Source organism: Chaetomium globosum, genomic scaffold (genome assembly GCF_000143365.1).
Source record: "Chaetomium globosum CBS 148.51 scaffold_5 genomic scaffold, whole genome shotgun sequence".
Classification (NCBI taxonomy): domain Eukaryota; kingdom Fungi; phylum Ascomycota; class Sordariomycetes; order Sordariales; family Chaetomiaceae; genus Chaetomium; species Chaetomium globosum.
In genome coordinates this window covers 3,062,660-3,087,236 of record NT_165980.1, presented here as the reverse complement: position 1 = coordinate 3,087,236, position 24,577 = coordinate 3,062,660, and the positions used below count along the sequence as shown (strand labels likewise).

The window sequence follows — 24,577 nt, the reverse complement described above, 5'->3', positions numbered from 1 at the left end:
GGCGGGCTCAGCCGGCGTGAAAAAAGCCAGCCAGGCGACGCCAAGCTGCTGCTAAATGGCAACGGCGCAGCAGCAGCACCGCCGGTCAAAACGACCACCATCGCGTTCCCCGTGAGAAATCAATCACCAGCTGCGCGAGATCTACCGATTCCACAACGGGTTGATTCCCCCAATACCGGACCCAGAGACCGAAATGGAGAGAGAAACCGCTCGGGCGCGAGGCCAAGACCGCAGCAGAAGAAACCAAAGATAGAAGAAAGAAAATCCACCGAATTCCGGTGCTGCCATAGACCGGCGTCTAGTGGGGCAGCATAGATAGTGTAGAAGAGAAACGCCGAGACCAAATGTGGGAAGCAAAGGGGAACCGTAAAACGCCCGTGGATAGAAAAAAGGGGCTGCAGGGGTGACAAATCCGCCCGAGACATCCAGAACCCAAACCCGAACCCGAACGTGGCCGTTGCAAATCCTCAAGGGATTTGATCCGTCCGCGATGGCCAAAGACGGTGCTATTTGACGGCTGACGAACAGTTGTATGGGTGGGTGATATGATATGGGGGTGATGACCGAGGGGACCCAGCAGCCAATCGCTGAGAAATGAACGAAGACGATGCGTCGCACTGGGGAAAATGGCACGCAGAGCGCAAATACAGCCCGAGTCTCTGGCCAAAGCAGCTAACACGCCCTGTATCCCGAAAAATTGGCCGGTTTTGCAATATCTTGTCGAGATGATTGTTGAGGCAAATGACGGGGAAAGATGCAGAGATTTGGCTGAGATTGGGATAAAGGTATCCGAGAGGATCGAGGTCTGAAACCGAAGAGACCGAAAGAAAGCAGAGAAAACCGAAGACCGAAATGGCGAATGGAAAGACTGGGGAGAAGATTACGCTCCAGAACCCTCTATGTCGTCGCGACTGCCTCGTACCTATCGAGCGGGTAGTGTACAACAAAGCGGGCCTCCTCGAGATGGGTCCATAATTTCCGAGGAGGTGCTTATGCTCGATGGTTACTTTTCGCCGTCGCCTAGTGAATACCGTGTTGCATCGTGAAAAAACCCGAAATGCCGTGCCAATCGTTGCTAGTGGAAACAGTCCGAGGAGGAAAAGGTCGTGACGGTCATAGCATTTTGATGATGCCTTTCGTAGCTAATGTAGCAGGGGGAGAGAAGACAGGAAAGAACGCGGATGACCAAACCCCAGTCTCGCCGCTCCGCGGAAGTGGCGAGCGTAGGGCGAGTGCTTTGCTTAGACCCACTGGGCCTCGCCGTTCTCAGCGTTCCCCATGGGGCCGTTGTACTGAGGCGGGAACTGCTGTGGACGCGGCGCCTGTAGGGGGCCCTGGCTCTGGGGAGCAGGGACGGCGATAACCGAGCTGTTCGGGTACATGCCGCCCGCTCCGTGACCGCCGTTGGAGTAAGCCCCGGTGGCGAGAATGGAGGCGCCATTGGGCATGGCACGGTTATGGGTCGGGCGGATCGAGATTTGACCGCCAGCCGGGTCGGTGGGCAGCACTTGGCCGGTGTTGTTCGGGCCCGTACGGGTATCGTGGGTCTGGATCTTGGCCTGGATGCGGCGGCCATAGGGAGTCGCGCGAATGCTGGGGAGGATCGGGCGAATGGCCTCGATGAGCCGGTGCTTGGACATGGGCGTGGCGTAGTCGAGGGCGGTCTGGATCACGTAATTGCCAAACGAGTCGCGAAGCAGGCGGTCAATCTCGCCGGGGGTCAAGAGTTCCGAAACGATCATGTCCCGAGATTCCTCAGCAGCGCAGCGCAAGCACTTCTCAACGACGTTGGAACTGAACTTGTGCTTGGAAAGCATACCGATGCGGCCTTGGAACTGCTTGACAAGGGGCTCCGTGAAAGTGGGTTCGTTGAGGTCGATGATGTACTGGACCACATAGTTGCCGAAGGGATCCTGCACTAGGGTGACGGCATGGTCGGTGATACGCTCAATGAGCCAAATCTTCTGGGCGCCGTCGGCATGATCGATACAGCGCTGGAGGACGCAGCAGCCATGGCGGTGAGTGCCAACCTCGACGCAGTGCTTGCCAACAGCGTCAAAAATAAAAGAAGCGTCGGCAGCGCTTAGTTTGTTCAGGCACTTCTGAATGACGTGGTTGCCGTTGAGATCCTGGATGAGCTCGACGACCTGGTTGCGGAGGGCCTCAACGATCAGGTTGATTTGAACCTGCGTGGTCACATGCTCGATCATCTTCTGGAGGGCTCGAGTACCATGCTGGTTCAGGGCGATCGTCACCATGTTCGACGTGGAGTTCTGGACCAGGACAGTGCGCTCGTCATCGTTGCAATACTCGAGCAACTTCTGGCAGAGGTAGTTGCCGAAGGGGTCGGTCATCAGCTCCACCACGTGTTGGTTGGTCTCAAGCCAGATCATGTGAATCTGGTCTGGGATGCGATTCTCCAGCTGCTTCTGCAGGTAGCGGCAACCGTGCTGGTCCTTGCAGAGAGAGTAGATGGTGCCGCCGACCTGTTCAAGCGGCAGATTGTTAAACCGGGCCATGGCTATTTGAAAAGAACGTTAGTAAGTACTATGGGATATGCGGACGGGCGACGTGAGATCTGGGAGGCGGGGCTTACCTTCGCTGTCCATCTGGCGGCGGCTCTGAATGACGCGTGCTTGGCTGTCCTGGTGCGGGCGAGGAGCCGGCGCCTGGTTGTAAAGCGGGTTATAGCCGGTAAAGTTCTGCTGCGAATACATGGCCGGAGGATTGCCGTTGGCAACTGCCATGTTCTGCATGAGCATTGGGAGGGAGTTGTAGCCAGCGGGTGTGGGACCGGTCATGGCATTGTAGCCGGTGTTCGGAGGGAAGTACTGGTACGGCATCCCGGGGCCGGGCGCGGTCACTGCCGGCGCCACGGCAGAAGAAGAGTGCTGAGACTGGGCGGGAGTGGGGCCGAACGGTGCCGCGTTGGCGTGCAGTGTCGACGTGATGGAGGGGTAGCTGGAAGACTCACGGCCATTAGCCGCGGAGGCGTCCGACGAGAGCTCGCGGTTATGACGACCGGCCATAGCGCCGTGGGGGATACGGCCGATGCTGGCATTGTGGTTGTGGAAATGCTGCTGGGCGTGGTTGTTCGCGTTAACACCCAGACCAGCAGTGCTGTTGGGCTTAACAGTCGGCACGTCGTTGGCCGAATAGGACTGGTGCAGCTTCGGAGGGGAAGCCATGATGTGGGCATTGGGAGCCGAGACAACCGAGGTAGCCGGTGCATCCATTGCCGTAGTCGTAGTCTCCGGGAAGAGCTTCATGCCGTCGATCGAGTGCCGGACATTGGCCGGGCGGGTGTTGCCGATGGTGCCGGTCTCGGACGGCGAACCGAGCGAGGCACCACCGTTGTGCTGGGTGGTGGGGCCCATGGTGGACATATTCTGCTGGTGGCGATGCTTGTTAATGCTGCTCCAGCCGTTTGAAGGATGATGTTCAGGCCCAGAGGTTTGAGAGAGGGTGAGGTCGGGGGCAGCGGAAGAAGCAGAAGAAGTCTTTGTGAGAAAGTAAAATGTTAACAAGCCGATCAAAAACCAAAAAGGTATGAGATACGGCGAGCTGATGACAATGAAGATTTTGGCGGGAAAAGCCAAGATGTAAAAAATTTGCAAATTTGGGTGCGAAAAGCGAGAAGCAAAACCGGTGTGGTGCGGAAAAGCAGATACAACAATGCAATCCGCAAATGTTTAATTGAGAGAGGAAGAACAATGCGAGTTGAAAATGTTGAATGGCAAGTGCTGAGTCGTGGGGAAGGCAACTGTTTCCGGGGATGGGGGATATGGGACTAAAAAGTTAAACTGCAACGCCAATCTGCTAGAACAGAAATTCGGGTGCAAAAAGCCCCAAGTTTCTGGAACTTGCACAGAAATGGCAGAAACAGGAAACTTTTTAAAATAACGGAAATGAAAAAGGGAGGGCAAAGAATGGGGAGGGAGCGCCAAACAGATCGCTGGACTGTAACCAAAAGGAGGATGTAAACTCACCATGCTTGGATATGCTTGCTGCCGGAATAAGGATGGGAACGAGTCCGAATTGCCAACCTGGGCCGTGGGAGTGGTTCTAGCCTCTGCGGGGGTCGAGTCCTCGTCTCCAAACAGAAAACCGGTCGTGTTGTTGCTGTCTTCAAGGCCAATATCGGTCAAGTACGTCCGGGACCGGGTGACGGGCATGGAATATCGGTTGAGTCTATAAATGATGTTTTGTTAGTGACCGAGTTCGCCTCGATGGTCGGCCTTGCCGCGAGAGAATATTACTGTTGTGTGCGAAACCAAAGACGATGGGGGCGTCAGTGGTTGGAGTTGGGGGAAAGCCTCAACGCGTGTAACCGTATCACTTGATGAAGATGCCTTTGGCTTGCAGGCGCTGTGGAAGAAGAGGAAGGCGCGGGAAAGAAAGAGTCGAGGGCTGGGAGCGGGTATGGGGATGAGTGAAGATGAGGGGAGGGGTATAAATAAATATTTGTAGTTCTCAAAGAAGGCAAAGGAAAATGGGAACGGCCGTGATGGTCACCCTTCCGGGGAGAGGGCGCAGGAAACTGCGCAATGCTATTCTCCTACCTGCCGTTGAATGGCGGGTAAACGGGCCGGTGATGGTGCGATGAGTAACGATAGGAAAGCAGAGAAAGGGTTGGTATGAATAAAGGTTGCCAGTCCCGGCTGCCCTATTTTGCAAGCCTACCCAATTCAAATAAATTGGGATGAAATGGGCCGTGGATCCCCAACAATACCTGCCCGGTCCCGAGGAGGGGGAAAGGGCTTGATAGAATCTCATGAAAGAATAAAAGGGGGCAGCTGACGCATGCTGTTGCTCGCAACCAGCTGAGCGGAGCAGCGTTCCACGGTCTGCGAACAATGGAAGGAACAAGGCTACTTACGCGTTGGTTGAACGATGGCTTGTGGGATCCTGACGAACAGCCTCCTCTTTCTCGTCCTCATCACTGTTCCTTCTTGAGCTCGGCACTGAGTGGGAGGGGTCGTCAAAGGGGAATCGGGACGGCAGAGTGCCGGAAAGCGGCGAGGTGAGGAGTGAGCCGGACCGACCTGGGCGGTTGAAGATACCTGGCGGGGATGCAAGACTCGAAGTGGAATAGCGATTCGGCCTGGAGAAGATTGAAGGGAAACCGCTGGTTTCGCGGTACTCCGGGGGCGTTGTCGGCTCTGACTGATGCCCTCCATAGCGAGTAGCCAAGTCCTCTTGCATCTTATGAAGCTCCCTCTCCTCTAGCCGCTGTTGGGCGTCCAGTTTGTGGATCTCAGCCTCGAAGCGCCGCCTGTGCTCCCGAAGCCGCTCGTAATCTAACCTCTTTTTTTCTAGCTGCGGGCAACGTTAGCTAACTGTTCTTAGGGATATGCACATGGCTCGCGGCTACGACCGCCTTCCGAAGCAAGACGATCCCCCGTGTGCTCCTGGTAACGGTCTCCACGCGCCCAGGAAAAATTCCAGGCCAAGCATCGTGGAGTAAAAGAAGGCACCTACCAATTGTACTTTGTGCATAGCCTACCGCAAACCTTGTCAGCCCAATGTCATAAATCTGCAACCGGCAGCACCAGGAGCAGTGGAAGTAGCGGCAGCGGCAGCGGCAGTGGCAGTAGCAACAGCAGCAACAACAGCAAGCGGCCAAGTCCTCAACCGCATCTATCCCCGAATTTCCCAAAACGTACCGTGGTCGAACCGAAGTCTTGCGGTTCGGGGGCGACGCGGGGAATAGTGGTAATTGTTGACAATGTTGGTACACGACCGGAGTCAGTGGTGAACCGGCGCGGCAGTAGAGGCCCGCTGCCGTTGCGTGGCGGCGAAACGAAGGCGCCGCTGCCGGTTACTTGGGAGTCGGCGCGGGGACTCTGCTGGTTTCGGAAAAAGTCGTCCATCCCGGGCTACCCTCAGCTATTACACAGCAATCTTCGTACACGGGGAGCGCGAATTGGACGGCGGTTATCTTCCCTATAAGTCTGGAAAGGATTTGCGGTCAGCAGTCTGACTTGGACGGTGGAGGAGTCCGACGCTGGAGTCGATTTGCGGGCACGCCCCCCGGGCCCCTCAGCCCGTCGCAGTAGCTGACCAAAGGAGAGCTGGGAGAGGCAAGCAAGGCAAGGCATGGACAGGGAGCGCGACGAAGACCTCGGAGTCTCTCGATTGTCCATCCTCCTTCGAAGCTCTCCGTGTTTGGCGGTGGTTGCTGTGCCGAGTCGCCATGGCGCCTCCCAGCCATCGACTACCTGTGCCCCCCTCTTGCGGTTCCCGCTTCACGTTTCACGCCTCACTCTTTCGCGACGGACTCGGAGTTCGAAAAGCTCTGCAAGTGCGGCATGCAAGCAGAACGTAAAGGAGACATGCACTGACCTAGAGAAACAAAGTCTGTTGGCACACGCTACGTCCTGGAGACCAGGCGCAACAGTAAAGGGGATCGAAGCAGTAATACAAAAGAGCGTGGGATGGAGAGAAGGCAGGTCGAAAGCGCCGCGTGCCTTGGGTGGAGGTTCGGTTTATGGAACAGCCTACCTGCAGGCGCTAGAGGACGGACCATTGGCAGCGCAGAACCTGGAGCAACCAAGCCAGCCCGAGTCACTGGCCCTGGCACGCTTAGCGGCCTAGGTAGGTGGTACTCAGGGTTAAGTCAGGTTGGGGCGGAGGGCCCAAGCTCGTCTGCGCTAAAACATCCGTCCATCATCCCCCCACACTTCCATCTCAATTGGGCTGCCAGGTGCTGTGGGTCTTCGCCCTGTTCCTGCGCCTGTGCTTAACACCTGTCAGGTGGGCTTTACGCACTCCAAATCAAAAAACCTGGGCCTGGATAGGTGGCCCGCCATGCAAGTCCGGACTTGTACGAAGTGCTTTCTAGGATGCAGAATGGGGCCGAGAGCCTCGAGGCGCCCCGCCTCCAGCGGCTCGCCGACAAAAAAGGAAAAGGAAGAGAGGTGGGGGAGGAGACTCGAGGATGTTGCGGGATAGGCCACAGATGACAGATGAGAAAGAGCAACCGACTGCGCAGGCGAGACGGCGCGACGAGAGGGTTGCATGGTCGACGACAGCGGCTGCTTGCCTTTTGCTGCCCAAGCCCGGCAACCCCGGATTTTCTGCCCTACCGGGGTATTGAGCCAATTCGTATGTGCATTCGCCTCCAGCTATAAAGAGGCGATGTCGCCCGCGCTGATCAGAACAGGAACATGCAGGCCCAGCACACGAACCGGAGGTTCCCTTCCCTTCATGCATTCCGACTAAGCACATAGTAGGTAACGCGGGGGTGCTTCCATGCTCGGCATGTCAATTGACATGACATTGGCATTCTTCACGAGGTCTCAGCTGTCGCCATTCTTTCTCGCCGTCCATATGGAACATAAACAGCGATTAAGCCGCCTCTCGAGTGTTATACGCGCTGACGGGATAATATCGCCGCCCTGAAATATCTACAAACAGGTGACCCGGGGAACCAGCGGTGTACGGGCATGGCCACAATGGGGCGGGTGAGTGGCAGCATGGCAGGACGGTAGCAGGCAAGTCAAGCCCGGTTCCAAGCAACTGTGACACCGACTCGTGGGTTGCAGCCCGTTCCCCCACCGTCTCACCTCACCTTCGACGAGCTGGCGGGTATAAGACAGGCAGGTGTTTCCCCAGGTCCGGACCCGGCCCATGCGCGTGCATGGCAATTTATGTGGGATGTTGCGTTGTGACTGGCAGCCTTTCGTGGTTTGCCGCTGGCGGCAGCAAGATGCACAGTACCGAGTTTGGACGTCCCAGATAGGGGGTTGCGCTGCGCTGCCCCGGGGCCGGGTTCGACAGAATCCCTCGATCGATGAGGGACGCTTCCCTCTAGCCCTCTCCCCACTCCCTTACGTGTGGAGATCAGCTAATAAATCTTGACTGACAGGCGAGAGAGAGCATAATTTGGAGCAAGAATGATGTACCAACGAGAACGAGTTGGTCGGAGGAGGGGTCCGTCTGCTCGGAAGTTGAAGCCAGCGTGGAAGAGGAAGAGGCTCCACCGACATGGACGTTCCGTCTCGGCTTGGCTCACCAATCTGACAAGTCGGGGTCTCCCTGATCCCGCCGCTTGCCGGCGCATCTGACATTTGTGTTCCGCATCCTTCAACAAGGTGCCATGGAGCATGGCAATTCATGGCCACCCCACTGCGAGTTCACCATGTTTGATGCAACTACAGGGTGGCAACGTCGCGGGATGTTGTCCCCTCATCTCAAAGCATTGGGAAAAACATTGAAGATAACCCCAAACTCGAAGACCCAGTAACGGCGCCCCCGTGCCGAAGGAGCTGGGTGTTGTATTTAACCGGATTTGTGACTTCACGCAGTGTTCGCTACGAAACCGACTCAACGGGAATATGACTATCAAACATGAACAGCACATGCCTCCGGATCGACGTGAGCACGGCCCGACTAGTTGAGCCCCGACCGAGTGTTTTAAGAGACCAGTTGTTGACCACAAGGCGATCTCGGGGAGGCTGCGCCCACCCTGCTCGTCACTGTGCGCTCCCTCCAGAGCCAGCAAACAAACAGTTGGGGGCTCTCTCTTGAGATATCCTCTGCTCGTCATCCTCGCTTCCCCCGCCGCCAACGGGCCGCAACCCCTCTTTCAAACGTTACAACCAGGGGTCCTCGTGTGGAGCTCCCATCCCTGCCCGCACATGTCGAGCACCCAGCCTCCCAGCCCCTTTTCTCAACATCCACACAACAGCGTTCTGTGTTGACTGGTTGAAGTCGACGCATCCCCGAACTCGGGGAGGGGTCAATTGCTGAAAGGCAAGCGCGCTTCCCACGAAAGGCACGATAGCCAATGCGAAGACCCGGTTCTGCGACAGATCTGTGCTGCCCCACCTCTCTGCCCGACGAAACGCACGGAGGGTATCACAGCCGACCCCGTCGATCTCGGTACAACCTTGAGGTTATTGGCGGCTGATTCCACAAGTCCTTTTCCGAGAGACTCGAGGGATTCTCAACGATTTGACTCAGGAAAGGGAGTGGGGGTCTGATGAGAGCTCAACCATCATTTCCGGCCAATGCTGTGACCCTACAAAACTCATTCTGTGGTTGACAGCATCCGAGGTTGACGACAGCAATAGCTATCTCGCCTGGCACTTGACAGACCCCAGGTGCTGACTTAGCCGACCCGCCCCAATGCTCGGCCGACCTGGGGTACGTACCTAGCCTGTTTGAGCTTATGGCACTTGATACCCTCATAGATGGGGTCTGGAGGCGATTGCCGGCTACACAAAAACAACAACACATGCAAAACGTACCAGTCGAACTAACCAATGGATTCTCCTACCGGGCTCATCCCCGACCAAGGCTCATCAACCTCCGCGAACAATGCCACCAATACCTTACCAGGGAGTTACTGAATTGGCGTCTATCTTGAGTCAACTCGAGACCATTGCTCTCCCAAATAACCCGCGAGTGTCACTGAACTCTATGTAAGTGGAGGAAGGAGTCGAATCGCCCTGCATCGTGTCCGATTGAGTCAATGTGGAACGCATCCTGATTGTAGGGTGCATCCTGGATTCATGAGGCGCATCGGTAGCGACCATGGATGCGACGCACACGAGCACCTAGAGGGACTATGGATACGGTTTTGTGTTCGTGATATATACGTAAGTAATCTAACTAGGTCGTTATAGAGGCTGTGTGCTAGGACGGTGAGTGACTTTCCTCCGTTGGTCTCTTTAGCGCTAACCCTCCCTCCTCCCGGTCGCCTACCTTGGTGTTGTCGGGGCCCGAACGTTCGCATGCTGCTATATGTGTAGATTTGCTTGCTATTTCCCGCCACCATCCCATGCAGGAACGGGATCTGGGACCTTCGCGCCGCCGTCTCGCAGTCGTTTCCACACAAAGGTCCGGACATCCTCGTCCTCTAACTCGTCCAGATCGACTGTCTTGCCTTCCATCAGCGCATCCTCCATATCCTCGTCAATTAATGCGTCCTTCCCCGTGAAGAGTTCCCACACGGAGATGGCCAGGGCATAGTTGTCGTCAACGACCGTGGGGGGGCCATGAGTTTCCGGATAGCGGCGGCTCGGGGCCAAATATCGGTCGCTGACGCCACCCTCCCAGTCCTCGACCTCATCGTCGGTCAGCAGCCGGGCTGAGTCGAAGTCACACAGGCGGAGCTTGCCGCCGCGGCACCGCAGGAAGTTGTCGGGCTTGATGTCGCCGTTGGCGATGCCGATTCCGCTACTGTGAAGGCGCTCGACAAGGCCAACCATCTCGTCCTTGACGGCCATGCGCTCTTTGGCCGGCACGAGCTTGAAATCAAAGGGCGTGGCGAGCTCCATGATCAGTCCCCGCCGCCACCATGCGCCGTCTATTTTGGCCAAGACATGGCAGAGGGGAGTGATGGCGCAATCGCCCGCCGCCGTCATCAGGTCAACCTCGCGCTCGGTGACATTTACTTTATAGGCAAGGTCTCCGTGGCACTTGTAGACGTAGCTGCTGCCCCCAACTCCAAGGACCTCGAGGTGCTGGGGAATCAGCATCCCGTGCCCTGTCGTGATAGTTTGGGGTAGGCCCAAGCTTGGAACCCTCGGGAGTGCTAAAGGGACCCTCTTCGTCGCGGCTCCGGTTTCAGGTCCCTTCTCTTCCAGCAGCGGATGACCTGCACCTTCGCTCTTCTGGCCGGGGGCCGCCCGGTCTTTAGCTCCATCAAAGGATTCCTCTACGGCCGGCTCCAGGCGCGGTTCCAAGTTCCCGGTTCCGGTTCCCATCGTGTGCCCGCTCAGTCGAGGTGAAGTGTTGAGTTGTCAGGTACAGGAGGGTTGCTGTTTGGGATTAGCGGTAAAGACAATGCGGCCATGGAACTACAAGCCAGTTTGCCAGTGCTTCGCACCTCCGATAGTTAGGCCTTTCTTTATTCTACTGACGGATGCGGTTTGAGCCACAGACATGTGATGCGGGAGGACAACCTGCTTTCTCCCCTCCAATCCTGGAGAGTTAATAACGATGGTCTCAGTTTAATCATTGGGTAGTTATCAAGAGAGAAAAAGGTAACCGCCTCAGGCTAACTCAGCTCGCATCTTCTTGGACCCATCCCTTGGGCGGCTCAAGAACAGACAAGACCACTTCTGTCCGTTGGAATTAGCACTCTGTTGATTGAACACACACACAAAGAACAGCGGCTAGAGCGGAACCTAGTCATCCACTCAGCCAACCACCTCACCTTACCCAACGGTCAGCCTCATTCTTTAACCCCACCCACACTCTGGCAGCACCCTGCAGCGTGCAGCAGCAGCTGTGTAAGGGCCGGTGAGCCCAATTCCACGGGCGCAAGCCCACTACCTCGGGACTCGTTAAATCTGCAGCCAGGGGCGTTTTATTCACGGGAAGGAAACCCGGTTATCGGCAATACATACATGAACAGGTGGTGGAAAGCCTCGCCTTTGGAGACTAGCGCACTGGGAATCGTTACACTGGAGTTTGATTGTTTGTGGCCAGCTTAAAGCTCCCTAGCCGAATACACCATGGTACAAGGAATCGGAATCAACTCAATGTATTTGTTTATGAAACAAAAGAGGGTAGATGATTCAAATTCCGCTTCATTTCGTGCTTTGACACGAGAACGCGGGATGAGGGGTCGACTCAAGGCGGGGTCATTAGGTACCTAGGTACATACCCAGAGCTGCCTTCTCTTTTCGGAGCTTCAAGCCTGCCACCACCAAGCTGGCTCGCTGGACAATACGATCCAATGTTGAGCACCCCATGGGCAGAAAATGCCGGACCCCATACCTATGTGAGATGTCGACTAAAGGTCCAATCGACTGCATGAATGGAAACCGCTTTACCCAGCTTCTTTTGCGTGATCTCCATTGCTGGATGGTTTTGGTATGTAAGGCAGGTAGGTACATGTACTGTGTACTTCCACGTCTTTTTAAAGCACGAAGTATCGGCCGGAGGATTGTTGTCCAAGTCAAAAACGCAGGAACTCCCTGTCAAACATCAACAGACACAGGGACTAGAATTTATCTTTTAAAATTCTGCTTGCTAAAACACATGTACCTCTCTAGGATGATGAAATAGGTACAGGAGCATTTCCATTCCCAGAAGGACCTTGCCTTGCCTCAATAAAACATGCCAAAATATCAGCTCTTTATTCCTCACACTGTGAGCGGTTCTGGGCTCTGGTTGCGGTGCGAACTCCATGGTGGGGAGGTGGGCCAACCTGCCGTCCCCAACCGTCGTTGTTGGGGCTTATCGCCCGATAAGGTCAAGTGCCATCGCGGGGCAAAAAATAGTTGTTTGGCCTGCAGCCCCAGCCGAGCGCTTCCTCACCACCACCAAACAACCAGCCAAGATGGGTACCATTGACGACGGCTTCGAGGCCTTATTAGAGCCCTTCTACAACGGAAAGAGTCTTACAGATCCTATATCAACCAGGGAAGATAAATACCAGTTATTACCAGCATTTCTCAAAGTCAAAGGTGAGTCAGCGCCGCATTGGAAGCTGTTGGGAGGTTGACGAGATTTGCCGAATTCTTCGAGCGCGTGTTGCTAACTTTGGATCGCAGGTCTTGTCAAGCAGCACATCGACTCTTACAACTTTTTTGTCGAGCAGGAGATAAAAGACATTGTCAAGGCCAACCGTTCTATCCGCAGCGACCAAGAGAAGGACTTCTGGCTCGAGTTCACCGACATCCGCGTCGGTACCCCCACCCGCAATGACTACACCGATTTCAAGGCCCGCGATGAGGTCACCCCCATGGAGTGCCGCCTCCGGGACATGACATACGCCGCACCCGTCGTTGTGGATATCACATACTCGCGCGATCGAAAGAGGATTGTCCGGAAAGATATCCCACTCTGCCGGATACCCGTCATGCTCAAGAGCGCAAAGTGCTGCCTCAGCGGTGCGAACAACGCGCAAATGGAAATCATGAACGAATGCCCTCTTGACCCCGGCGGTTACTTCATCATCAACGGAACCGAGAAAGTCATCCTCATCCAGGAACAACTCAGCAAGAACCGTGTCATTGTCGAAGCCGACGAGAAAACAGGCGGCGTCTCGGCCTCGGTCACAAGTTCAACCCACGAGCGCAAGTCTAAGACTTATGTCATTCTTAAGAAAGATCGCATAGTGCTCAACCACAACGTCCTCGTAGAGCCGATTCCCATCGTCATCGTTCTCAAGGCTCTCGGCGGGCTCTCGGACTACGAAATCATGGAGGTTGTGGCGGGGGGAGATGCGCGATACCAGGACGATTTCCTCATCAACTTTGAAGAGGCAGCTAAGGCCGGTGTGTTCACGCAACAACAGGCCCTAGAATACGTGGGCTCTAGGGTTAAGATGGGAGGGCCCAAGAAGGGGCGATCAATGGCCGCACCGCGCCGAAGCCCGGTCGAGGAAGGGTTGGATGCGTTGGCAAACATCATCATTGCCCACGTTACCATCAAAGATCTCGACTTCTACCCGAAATCAATATATATCTCCATGATGGTCCGCCGTGTCCTGATGGCGGCTCACAACCCTAGACTCGTCGACGACCGCGACTTCGTCGGCAACAAGCGGTTGGAGTTGGCCGGGCAGCTACTATCTCTGCTCTTTGAAGACATGTTTAAGATGTTTGTCGGTGGGTTGAAGGGAAACATGGAGTACTTCTTCAAGAAACCCAATCGGACCTCCGCCTACGACCCGGTAGGCCCCATCAGCAGTCAGGGCCAATACATCACGCAAGGGTTGAACCGGGCCATCCAAAGCGGCAACTGGAATGTCAAGCGGTTTAATATGAACCGCGCGGGAGTCACGCACGTCCTGAGCAGGTTAAGCTACATCGCCGCTCTGGGAATGATGACACGTATCAGCAGTCAGTTCGAGAAGACGAGGAAAGTGAGCGGTCCTCGAGCCCTCCAACCGTCACAGTGGGGTATGCTTTGCCCGTCCGACACTCCAGAAGGTGAAGCCTGCGGCCTGGTCAAGAATCTAGCGCTCATGACGCATATTACCACCAATGCTGAGGAGGAGCCGGTCAAGAACTGGATATTCGGTCTGATCCCCGGCGTCGAGCCTATCCGAATGTACACAGGCTCTGAGATGCACAAACGGGGCTCTTATATGATCCACCTCAACGGCACACCATTCGCTATCACTAAACATCCGAAAGAGTTCGCATCGCGGTTCAAGACGACGCGTCGCCGCGGCCACATCTCTCCTTTTATCGGAATTCACATAAACGAACATTTCTCGGCAATCCACATCGCCACCGACGAAGGGCGCATCTGCCGGCCCTACATCATCGTCAAGGACGGGAAGCCGAAGCTCAAGAAGGAGCACTTGAGGCTGTTGCAGTTGGGGAAAGCAACGTTTGACGACTTTCTGAAACGCAGTGTCATTGAATATCTCGATGTCAACGAGGAGAACGACGCATTGATTGCCATCAGGGAGGACGATGTCAACCATTCGACGACCCACATGGAGATTGAGCCCTTCACCATCCTCGGAGCGGTCGCCGGCCTTATCCCATTCCCCCACCATAACCAGTCCCCGCGTAACACCTACCAATGCGCTATGGGTAAGCAAGCCATAGGAGCCATCGCATATAATCAGTTCAACCGCATCGATACCCTTCTCTACACGCTCGTCTACCCCCAGCGCCCCATGGTCATCACCAAAACGATCCAGCTTATTCATTACGACAAGCTCCCGGCCGGACAGAACGCCACTGTCGTCGTCATGTCGTACTCGGGCTACGATATCGAAGACGCCCTCGTGCTAAACAAGGCGTCGTGCGACCGCGGTTTCGGGCGCTGCCAGGTGTTCCGCAAGTACACGGCCGAGCTGCAACAGTACCCGAACGGGCGGAAAGACAGGCTGGGAGGCATCCAGAAAGACGAAGCGGGCAATACCATCGCCAAGCACGCCTGCCTAGATAAGGACGGGCTTGCTGTCGTGGGCTACCGGGTGCACTCGGGCGAGACCATGATCATGAAGGAGACGCCGATCGACCAGACCTCGACTGGGATTGGTAGCGACCGTGGGTCCGACGACTTCCGCCCGGCCGCCACCAACTACCGCATTGCCGACCCGGCGTACATCGACAAGGTGATGATCTCGAATACGGAAAAGAACACGAGCATCGTCAAGGTTCAAACCCGCCAGACCCGCCGGCCGGAGCTCGGCGACAAGTTCTCATCTCGTCACGGCCAAAAGGGTGTCGTCGGCATTATTGCCGACCAGGAAGATATGCCCTTCTCCGACTCCGGCCTCGTCCCGGACATTATCATGAACCCCCACGGTTTCCCGTCTCGCATGACGGTCGGCAAGCTTTTCGAGTGCCTGACTGGGAAAGCCTCCGTCGTCGCCGGCGAGCGCGACTACGGCTTCGGTGACGCGTTCCGCTCACATCCCGTTGAGGAGATGGGCAAGGTTCTGGTCGAGCACGGGTTTTCATGGGAAGGGAAGGACTATTTTACCTCAGGTATCACCGGAGAGCCACACGAGGCATACCTGTTCAACGGGCCCATCTACTATCAGCGCCTGAAGCACATGGTGCAGGACAAGATGCACTCGCGGTCGCGCGGGCCCCGGGCTATCCTCACGAGGCAACCGACCGAGGGTCGGTCGCGAGACGGTGGGCTGCGGTTGGGAGAAATGGAGAGAGATTGCCTCATTGCCTACGGTGCGTCGCAGCTGCTGCTGGAGCGACTTATGATCAGCTCCGACGGCACGCAGGTCGACATCTGCGAGCTATGCGGTCTACTGGGGTACAAGGGGTTCTGCCAGACGTGTGGGAGCACGAGCCAGGTCACGCAGATGACGATGCCGTACGCGGCGAAGCTGCTGGTGCAGGAGCTCATCAGTATGAATGTGGGTGTGAGGATGCAGCTAGAGGATAAGTTCCCTCATCCAAGGTGAAGGGTGCATGAGGCTGGCGCTGGGGAAGGGAATCATTTTTTGTTTAATGCATGATGTTTGGGCGTGGCTCTCTCTGGTTTGTTTAGCATAGCGCTTGAAAATCAAGGAGTTAGTTAGACGGGGAATGTCGGTCAAGAATGGAAAATAAGCTGCAAAGGTTGTCCGTTTTTAGATTGTTTATCGTCTGTGATACTGTACTGGCGGCGGCGTTCAACTGCTGTCAAGTATGGCACAGTGTCTTTAGGAAAATTGACTTCATTTCTATATCTCCAGAAGTTAATCGTAAACCCAATAGTTCCCGGATAACCAATATTGCCGTCTTGCCCAACAATATCATACCCCTTTTACACTGATACCTCGTAACATCCACTCTCTGTTTCCGCCCTCCCCTTGACTTCCCATGACTGGGGACACGAACCCCAACCACAATCCATTTTCTCACATTCTCCCATGCTATATCCCCCCCCTCTTCCCAAGATCTTACCCCTTACCCACCCTCCTCACCACCTTCTCCTTCTCCTTCACCCTCACCCCCACGCTCACCCTCTCCACCCACCTCATCACCACCACTCCCTCCCCCACCAGCCCCAACAGCCCCTCCTCTTCCAACAGCCCTCAACCCGCCCATCCACACCTCAAACCCCACCGCCCCGCTCACCCCGGGCCCGCTCTCCCCCGCATGCGCCGCAAAAACAACCTTCATCCGCCGCTCCCAACCCGACACCCCCACACCTCGCAGCCGACGCGGGGCCGGCCGCCGCGACAGCGCGATGCGCGCCGCCACCTGCGTCGTCCACACCAGCCCCAGCGCGGGGGTCTTGAGCGCGTGCTGGACGAGGAGATCGTCGCCCCAGCCGGTGAACCAGCGTTGTTGGTGGTCGAGGAGGAGGGCGGGGTGGGTTGGTGGGGTTTGTTGGGGTTGGGGTTGCGGGAAGTGGGGGTTTGTGGAGGGGGTTGGTAGTGGTGGTTGGGTTTGTTGGGGGTGACTGGACGGGAGGGGGATGGAGGAGGGTGGTTCGAGGAGGTCGGTGGTGTGGTGGGTGTTTGGGGGAGGGGGCCGGCTGCGGGTGGCGAGGGGGGATTCTTGGGTTTGGCGGAGTCCTGGGGTTGGGGTGCGAATGCTGGTGCTTGTGCTGGTGGAGGGAGGAGGCGGGGGTTCTGGAGTTAGCATAACCCCCGCCGAACCGGGTCTGCCACCTGGTTGGAAACCACCACGGCGAGGCTGTGCCGCTGTGCCAGATCGCGCAGGTGCATGCCTAGCTTGACGAGTTCGGTGGTGCGGGCACCCATGTTGGAGCCATGCTTGGCCCCCGACGAAGTAGCCGAGCGCTCAAACTCGGCGCGGTAGTTGGCGGCTACCGAGTCGAGGACGATGAGGCCGATGCCGCGCCGTTCGACTTCGACGGGCACTTGGAAGTTCAAAATGTGGTCTTGGCTTTCGAGGTCGGGCGTGACGGTGCTGATGATGTTGTCGAGGGACGGCCGCTGCGAAGGGGGTAAGCGTTGGAAGTGGGGGTTAGCGGTGAGCATCTGGGCGAGACGCCGGGTTGACAGCGGAGCCTCGGTGCTGATGTAGAGCGCCGGGCGGCTGAGGCCATGGGGTGGCGGGAGTTGGGCTGCGAGGAGGAGGGAGAGCAGGAACTGGGTCTTGCCGGCGCCGGACTCGCCGGTGACCTCGGTCACGTAACCGGCCGGGATACCGCCGCCCAGGGCGCGGTCCAAGTCAGGATCGAGCGTGCTGATAGTCTGCCATTGTGCAGAGAGGGAGGCTGCCGTATTCCTCAGTTCGCTAGCGGGTGGATGTTGTGCATCTGGTTCCGGAGCAGGCCGGCCCGTGATATCCGGCTCGGGACCCGCTTCAGCGCCGGACTCGGCTGGCGGCTGCCGGACACGTGTTTCCGGACCCGGATTTGCAACGCCGAGATCTGCATGGAGGGCATCCAGCACGGCACCACACAAGCGCTTGACATCAAGCAGTGGAAGATGGGTCCGCTTCCCGATATCAGCTGCCTCCAAGGTCAAGAGGTCGCTCGTCGAGATAGCATGCTTCTCAAGCACAGGAATCAGCCTCGCGAACTGCCCGACAGGGAAGTGCGGGAGCACGCGCAACAGATCCGTCATGGGTCAAAGGAAGACATGGGATAGATGCATGGACCAGGGTGTGATGGGGGTTGTGGCCTTTTATTTTTATTTTCCGTTTGATGTCCTGAATTTGCGATTTCGATGTTTGGCGCCGTTGTGACTGCGGAAGCCTCACAGTGGGCTGTCGTTGGGTTGCAAAGGGCTGAGCTGCAGCTGGTAAACGCAAGTTCAGGGTTGCCGTTGGTGCCGTGCGGGTTCCTGCGCATGCCGAGGAAGGAAAGGATCCATTTTTAGCCTTGTGGGGGGGACCGAAGTTCCTTTTTGGAGCAACGCAATTAAACTCTTGATCGATGCAGGGGCCCCAGGCACCAGTTTTTGAAGCTGCCCCAGCACTTTCGTCGACTTCCTCGCCTTCCTCGCCGTCCTCGCCCCATCAAGCTGTCCTGGGGCAGCACGGGCAGCTGCGAAGTACCTGGGGGCACGGTCCTCACTAGGAAATCCCCGGAAATGCCCTATCATGTCGAAATTTACCGCTCGGGTCAGCCCAGGATTGCATCCCCCGTCGGTTCCTCGTCGGTTCCTCGAGTTCACCAAAAGTGAACCCCTGTTCTACCCCGGCTGCGCATCTGCACCCCTGAAAATGTGCGTGCTTTAACACCAATTAGGGCTGGCGCTGGCTTGCCATGGCTGCAGCCAACGTATCATCCCCCTGTCTTTCTAGAGACTTTTGCCGGGAAGACGGCATCAGCTTCTCAGCGTGCGTTGCAGAAGCATGCAGACACTGGCCTGGGGAATCAATTTTATCATTCGGAGGCCCTCTGCGGCCCCCTCGGGTGCATTGTTTCCTGTTGTTTCCTTTGCGGCTCCATCCATTTCGAGGGTCGCCGTGACACGACGTCCATGTTGTCCAACACCATCATTTAGCATTTTTGATGTTCATTTATTGATATTTTGTCAAATATCACCACACTCTTTTTTGGATACACACATACCTGTACACTCACTAACCATGAGCTTACAACTACTCTACGGGGCTGCCCTCCTCGGCGCCTCTGTCCAGGCATTCGCGTTTCTCCCGCAACCAACAGATCCTTTTCAAGCCCTCCCACTCGAGAACGGCTGGACTCCAAGGCCGACACCAGCACCAGAAGGCCAAGGACTTTTCAAGCGTCAGATAAGCCTGCCCGAGAGCTATCTCATAGCCCCTGATAATACCTGCGGCTTCATCAATGGCAATTCAAGTGAGTGACCCGGTCCCTAAAGCCATCAGAACGCGTCCTAACTCTCTCAGGATCCGCGTATGCCTGCCTCGACGATGACATGCAGTGTGCTTTCATCCCGTCATCCGGCAAGATTCCCGGTGCTGCCGGGTGCTGCAAAGGCAAAGACTGCTCGTTCCGGATATCGTGTATCGAAAGGAGTGATATGGACGACTGCGACAAGGACTGCAAGGCTGATCCCTTGACCCTGAAATGGTAATTGCTACCCACTGCTGTCCACGTACCATGTTTTGCCCCTAACACCACCCAGCTCCGGCATGGCCAGATTCTGCAATACGGTGTTGTTCCGGGGAGGTGTCACAGACTACTACTGCAGCGCAAGGAAACAGACGTCTGCCCTCGAGGCCGAGACCACTCACAGCCGCGACAAGTCCAGGAGCATGTCGACCGTCGAGCCCAAGACCACCTCGACCACTAAGAAGTCGACGTCGACCACTACCAAGAAATCGTCGACTTCACTTCCGAGTCATCATCAACCGAGACCACGTCCGAGACAACGTCGGAGACATCTGAAGCGACGACCGAAGAGCCCGCCTCCACCACCCCACCCCCGACGGCTGCAACCACGGTCGACTCAGACCGCTCTAGCGCCACCACTGCTTCGACGGAACCCGTGGCCTCGGACGCCCCTTCGGCGCCCATCGGCGCCATCGTGGGCGGTGTTCTGGGTGGCATCGCTCTCATCGCCCTCGCCATCTTCGGCGCCATCTTCCTCCGCCAGCACAAGAAAAAGAGCGCGGCAATGGCCGAACTGCCGCCGCCCCAGCCCTTCATGGCCCAGCCGACGTTGCCCAACACTCAACCGCCCGCGGCACCCTACGCGCAAGACTCGGCATCCGCCCGCATGTCCGGATACGCCGCGTCCTCCACCAGCACCCCGGCTCACATGTACGGCGCCCCCGTAGCCGCGGCCGCAGTAGGCGCCGGCGCCGGCGCAGCAGCAGCAGCAGGTTCCTTCAACTCGTACCACAATCACCACCCGAGCAACCACACCAGCAACTACCCCGACCACCACGCCAACAACAACTACCACCAAGATTACCACCACCACGCCAACAGCATCCACAACACCTACCCCGACCACCAACCTAGCCCGATGACCACGCCCGGCGGCAGCCCGCAACCGCAATACGCCCACCAGCCGCACGCCCCACCCCCGCTCCCCGCGCCGTCCTACTACAACAACTCGCCGCGCCAGTCCGAAGACCACTACCGCGGCGGCAGCAGCAGCGGGCCAAGGAGGCGACAGCGCCTGGGCAGCCGCCGAGCTTCCCGACCGCCGCTCCACCTCCACCCCCGTGTCCACCTACAACGGCACCATCCCCGTCAGCCCGGCGTCGGCGCTGGGGCCCATGCCCGGTGAGCAGCAAAGCAGCATTCGTGGTGGGGGTGTCAGCGGAGTGCCGTTGAGCTTGCCGTCGGGGATGGGGTACCGGCCATATCGGCCGCCCGGTGCAGCGGCGGCGGGGACGGGGAATGCTGCCCCGGGCCCGGGTGTGAATAGGAGTGGTAGTGGGAACGGGAACGGGAATAGCGGGATGGTGGTGCCGCGGAAGGCGGTGGGTGGCGGGCCGGCGTCGGCGTCGGCCATGGTGGCGCAGGCTGTGCAGGTGCAGGGAGGGGCGGCGCGGACGGTGCAGGTGCAGGGACCGGCGCAGATGCCAGTATCAACAGCAACTGCAACAGCAACAGGCGCAGAGAGCTGCTGTTGGAGAGAATCAGCATCCGCATCCTCATCAGCAGACGGTGGCGGTTGAGTTACCTTGACGTGGGGGGGAGGGGTAGGAATAGGTAATGAGAGGGAGGGAGGGAGGGAGGGTTTGGATTGCATCAGTGTGTTATACCCCATATTGTGTCTACGTGGGCATATCACCATTTTCTTTTAGAAGCGGTTGCCTTTCATGAGGGACGGATGGGTTGTTTTGGGCTGGGGAGTAGTTCGAAGGGGTGGTTCCGACCGCGTGGTCGTGGAGAGAGATCCCGTCTGTTTTAGACACGCCCTGTTTTTGGACACGCCCTGTACTGGGGCACGCTAGATTTATTGATTCTTGTATATACTTCAACATGGATACGAACAATGGTTCTGCCTCGCTTCAACCTCGCACACCAAAGCTACAGATTCTAGGATTCGCGGGTATACGTAACTGATATTTGACACACCATGTATCCTATTAACTAGAAACGCCAACCATAACCAACAACCCAGTCTCATCAGCTCATATCAACCCAACATCAAACCATTTCGCGAGGTATCCATCTCCTTCGTACCCAAGACCGCTCCGCTCCCCCGCTCAGCCCGTTAGCCAAACCGTAATCAACCCCTTAGTAGTCAATCAGCCTCAATTCTCTTGCCGACATCCCGCCTCCGCGCCTGCACGGCCGCCCGTTCCGACGGCTTGCTCTCGCCGCTATCAAAGTTCTCGCCCCTCGCCTTGAGTGCCTGCAGCAGCATGCCAGCGTCAAAGAAGCCATCTGTTTGTTGCTTCGTTAGCATCCTGAAGAAAGGCCCGTCTCGCTAGGTTTGTGGGGGGTTGATTTAAGAGGGGAAATACAATGAGAAGGAGAAAGATGGAACGGGCGAGTAGAGAGGAAAGGGGAATGGGGAAAAGGGGGGTGGGGGAAAGGAAGAGAAACACCCAAACAGAACACCCAAAAAGAACCCCCAACAAACAAACTAAACCAAAAAAAAAAACCACTTACACCCTCCCAACTCATCATCCTCACTCATACCCAAGCTCTCCTCCGTCGGCGACGACACACTCCCATTCACCCCCGCACTCAGATCCGACGACGCCTTCCTGAGGCCCTCGGCCCCGGTAATCAACCTCCCCCTCACCCGCATCTTCTGCGGCCCCCCAACACCCGCCTTCCCCACCCCATTCCCACCACTAACCCCGCCCTTCCCCGTATGCACCCCCTTATCATGACCATGACCATGCCCATGATGCCCATTGCCCGCCGCCCGCAACCCCTCCACCTCCCTGGCCCTGCTCCCCCTCATCCCCAGCAAGCCATTCCACACGCCGCCGCCCGCACCAGCCTTCCCCTGCGCCGAAATGCGCAACACCCGCCGTATCTCCAACAGATAACTCTCGAGCGTATCCACAAAGCGCCTCGTCTGGCGATGGCGCGACGACACGCAGATGGAGATGCCTTCGTCCTTGATGATGTAGCCGATGCCGAAGCCGTCGCCCGAGACGGGGCCGAAGCCGAACTGGCGCAGGGACGGGTTGCCGCAGTTGGAGGTGGACAGGATGGTGGTGTTGATCTTGTCCCAGCCGGGGTCGGCGAAGAGGAGGGGGAGGTGGTGAGGGGGCGGGGGACGTGCTGCTGGAGTTGGGAGATGTGCGATTGGATGCTGTCGCCGCGGGAACAGATTATCAGGAGATAGGGGAAAGAGCCAGCACGGAGGTGGGATTGGGACGTAGAACCACGGAATTGGGTTGTGATGGCCCGTTTGGTGTGATGGGGGGGGAGAGGGTGGGGGGTGTTGCCGAAGAAAGTAAGCTGGGTTACGGGCGGGGGGTCTGGTGCCGCTGTGGTCGGAGAGGGCGTCGACGGGGGAGGAGTAGCCGTTGCTGCCGGAGACGGAGCTGCCGATGTCTTCGTTGACGGTGCGCTGCCAGAGGGAGAGGAGGGCGTACAGGTGACGGTCGAAGCCCTCAGCTTTCGCGCACTCACGCGTCCTGGCGACGTGGCCCTGTGCAGGCTTTGCGGAGGGCTTCGATCTTCTGCTCGGCCGGGTTGTCGGCCCAGAAGGTCTGCACAAAGTTGACGGATGCGTCCGATACGGTTCGGATGGCTTCGGTGCGCCCATGCAAGTACATCTTGGTCATAGCCGGCTCGTAGGTGCACTCGATACGGCCGTAGAGGCCGTAGTAGGCCGCCTGGAAGGCCATCTGAACGAAGGCGTCGGGCGAGAAACCCATCGAGGTGATGAAATTCTTACCGTAGGCACCGAAGTCGAGGCATTGGAACTCGTTCTGTTCGATCAGATCCGCCAGCCGGGTCTCGGCGAACCGGACGGCGATACGGAGTTCAGGGAGCATATCCCACTCCAGCTTGTGCGGCGTCGTGTTGACGTCACCGAAACTTTCGGGGTCGCGCTTGGATGGGTCGGGGCTGGTGGACGCCCACAACGTCGGGGCCTTGCCATTGATGGTCCTCGCAAAGCGAAGGATGGTATCGGTGTACAGATCGCTAGCGAAACGCAGCACGGTGTGGCCGTCCACGCCGGTGTGCTCAAAGTTGATGCCGGCACTCCCGTTCTTACAGACAATGATCTGCAGCTTGTCATACCACCGGTTGGTGCAGGTGCCAATTTGGACGCCCTTTTCGATCTCACTCGTACCGCAAAGCATGTTCTGGCAGAGCGCGGCGGCATCGGCGGGCTCGGAGTAGTCGAGACAAACCACAAACAGGGCGGTATCGACAATGCTCAGGCAGTCGGCGTTGTTGGAACCCGGCTCCCGCATCAAGACGTCCCGCAGCCCCGACCACACCTTCCGGTTCTCGGTGCTGAGCACGCCCAAGGCCCCCTTGGCGGCATCCTGGATGGGCGTCTGGGCGGCGTCGTCGATGATGGTCTGCAAGTTGATGACGATGTCCCGCTCCGTCATGATGAGGTCCGAGTTGTCGTCCAGGACATCGAACCAGTAGAACTGGCCGTGGCACATGACAACGATGTGCTTGGACTCGGGGTCTTGCTCTATCTGACATCCGGCGTCGGTGGGAACGCGGGCGGTACCAAACAGACGTGAATACTGGTACATGCACAACGGCGTGCCCTTAACGGTGTCGGGCGGCAGCTCTTCCTTGCGTACAGCCCTCACAAACTCCAAAGCCGACACCACGAGCGAGCCAGCGCGGGTCACCTGGTTGTTCCGGGCTGGCGTGGGGTCATCCTCCAATAGGAAGAAGGGGTTCAGATTGAGGACGACAGGGTTGTCATAGTTCAGGTACGAATCATACCCTTGAAATAGGAGTCTGTCAGTGACATCACGGACGGGCAGGATTGGGGACGGGTGGGGAGGGGGAAAAGAAGGCTTTACAGAATTGGTCCGATATAGCTCGTCCTGGCTTCAGCATACTGCTTGAGCTTGTTGTTCAGCTCTGGCCCCTCGTTTCGGAGGAAGGCCTGCACGGCATGTTTTGTCTCTGCGTGTTCCCTGGCCGACTGAAGCGGCTTGAGGGCGGCTAGGTACTTCTCACAGCTGACCTCGAGCTCTGGGATGGGCAGTTTCGGCAGGTCATCCTGGTGGGCGTATGTGACGCCACCCTTGGGTTTGTCGTCGTAATAGGCCTCTGACATGGCGTAGTCGGTGCGCCTTCGGGGCCGAGCCGGTGGTAGGCTTTGGGTGGG

At 57.4% G+C, this 24,577-nt stretch overlaps 7 protein-coding genes across 7 annotated transcripts; 3 read left to right on the top strand and 4 right to left on the bottom strand.

Annotated features, from left to right (window-relative positions):
• Window positions 1–1,241: 1,241 nt before the first annotated feature.
• Window positions 1,242–5,873, bottom strand: CHGG_07853 (uncharacterized protein; the record flags this gene model as incomplete). The annotated part of the gene is made up of 5 exons (XM_001225508.1): window positions 1,242–2,521; window positions 2,597–3,500; window positions 3,990–4,191; window positions 4,880–5,319; window positions 5,667–5,873. The coding sequence occupies 5 exons, from the start codon at window positions 5,871–5,873 to the stop codon at window positions 1,242–1,244; spliced, it is 3,033 nt and encodes a 1,010-aa protein (XP_001225509.1).
• A 1,584-nt stretch (window positions 5,874–7,457) lies between these two features.
• On the top strand, window positions 7,458–8,044 carry CHGG_07852 (uncharacterized protein; the record flags this gene model as incomplete). Its single annotated transcript, XM_001225507.1, has 2 exons — window positions 7,458–7,466; window positions 7,871–8,044. The coding sequence occupies 2 exons, from the start codon at window positions 7,458–7,460 to the stop codon at window positions 8,042–8,044; spliced, it is 183 nt and encodes a 60-aa protein (XP_001225508.1).
• A 1,723-nt stretch (window positions 8,045–9,767) lies between these two features.
• Window positions 9,768–10,715, bottom strand: CHGG_07851 (uncharacterized protein; the record flags this gene model as incomplete). The annotated part of the gene is made up of 1 exon (XM_001225506.1): window positions 9,768–10,715. The coding sequence occupies one exon, from the start codon at window positions 10,713–10,715 to the stop codon at window positions 9,768–9,770; it is 948 nt and encodes a 315-aa protein (XP_001225507.1).
• Window positions 10,716–12,298: 1,583 nt separating this feature from the next.
• On the top strand, window positions 12,299–15,853 carry CHGG_07850 (uncharacterized protein; the record flags this gene model as incomplete). Its single annotated transcript, XM_001225505.1, has 2 exons — window positions 12,299–12,425; window positions 12,513–15,853. 2 exons carry the CDS (start codon window positions 12,299–12,301, stop codon window positions 15,851–15,853), a joined length of 3,468 nt encoding a protein of 1,155 aa, XP_001225506.1.
• A 487-nt stretch (window positions 15,854–16,340) lies between these two features.
• CHGG_07849 (uncharacterized protein) lies at window positions 16,341–17,974 on the bottom strand (the record flags this gene model as incomplete). Its single annotated transcript, XM_001225504.1, has 2 exons — window positions 16,341–16,986; window positions 17,190–17,974. The coding sequence occupies 2 exons, from the start codon at window positions 17,972–17,974 to the stop codon at window positions 16,341–16,343; spliced, it is 1,431 nt and encodes a 476-aa protein (XP_001225505.1).
• A 970-nt stretch (window positions 17,975–18,944) lies between these two features.
• On the top strand, window positions 18,945–20,972 carry CHGG_07848 (uncharacterized protein; the record flags this gene model as incomplete). Its single annotated transcript, XM_001225503.1, has 3 exons — window positions 18,945–19,176; window positions 19,638–20,412; window positions 20,465–20,972. 3 exons carry the CDS (start codon window positions 18,945–18,947, stop codon window positions 20,970–20,972), a joined length of 1,515 nt encoding a protein of 504 aa, XP_001225504.1.
• A 572-nt stretch (window positions 20,973–21,544) lies between these two features.
• On the bottom strand, window positions 21,545–24,526 carry CHGG_07847 (uncharacterized protein; the record flags this gene model as incomplete). Its single annotated transcript, XM_001225502.1, has 4 exons — window positions 21,545–21,687; window positions 21,916–22,976; window positions 23,041–24,201; window positions 24,267–24,526. The coding sequence occupies 4 exons, from the start codon at window positions 24,524–24,526 to the stop codon at window positions 21,545–21,547; spliced, it is 2,625 nt and encodes an 874-aa protein (XP_001225503.1).
• Window positions 24,527–24,577: the final 51 nt, after the last annotated feature.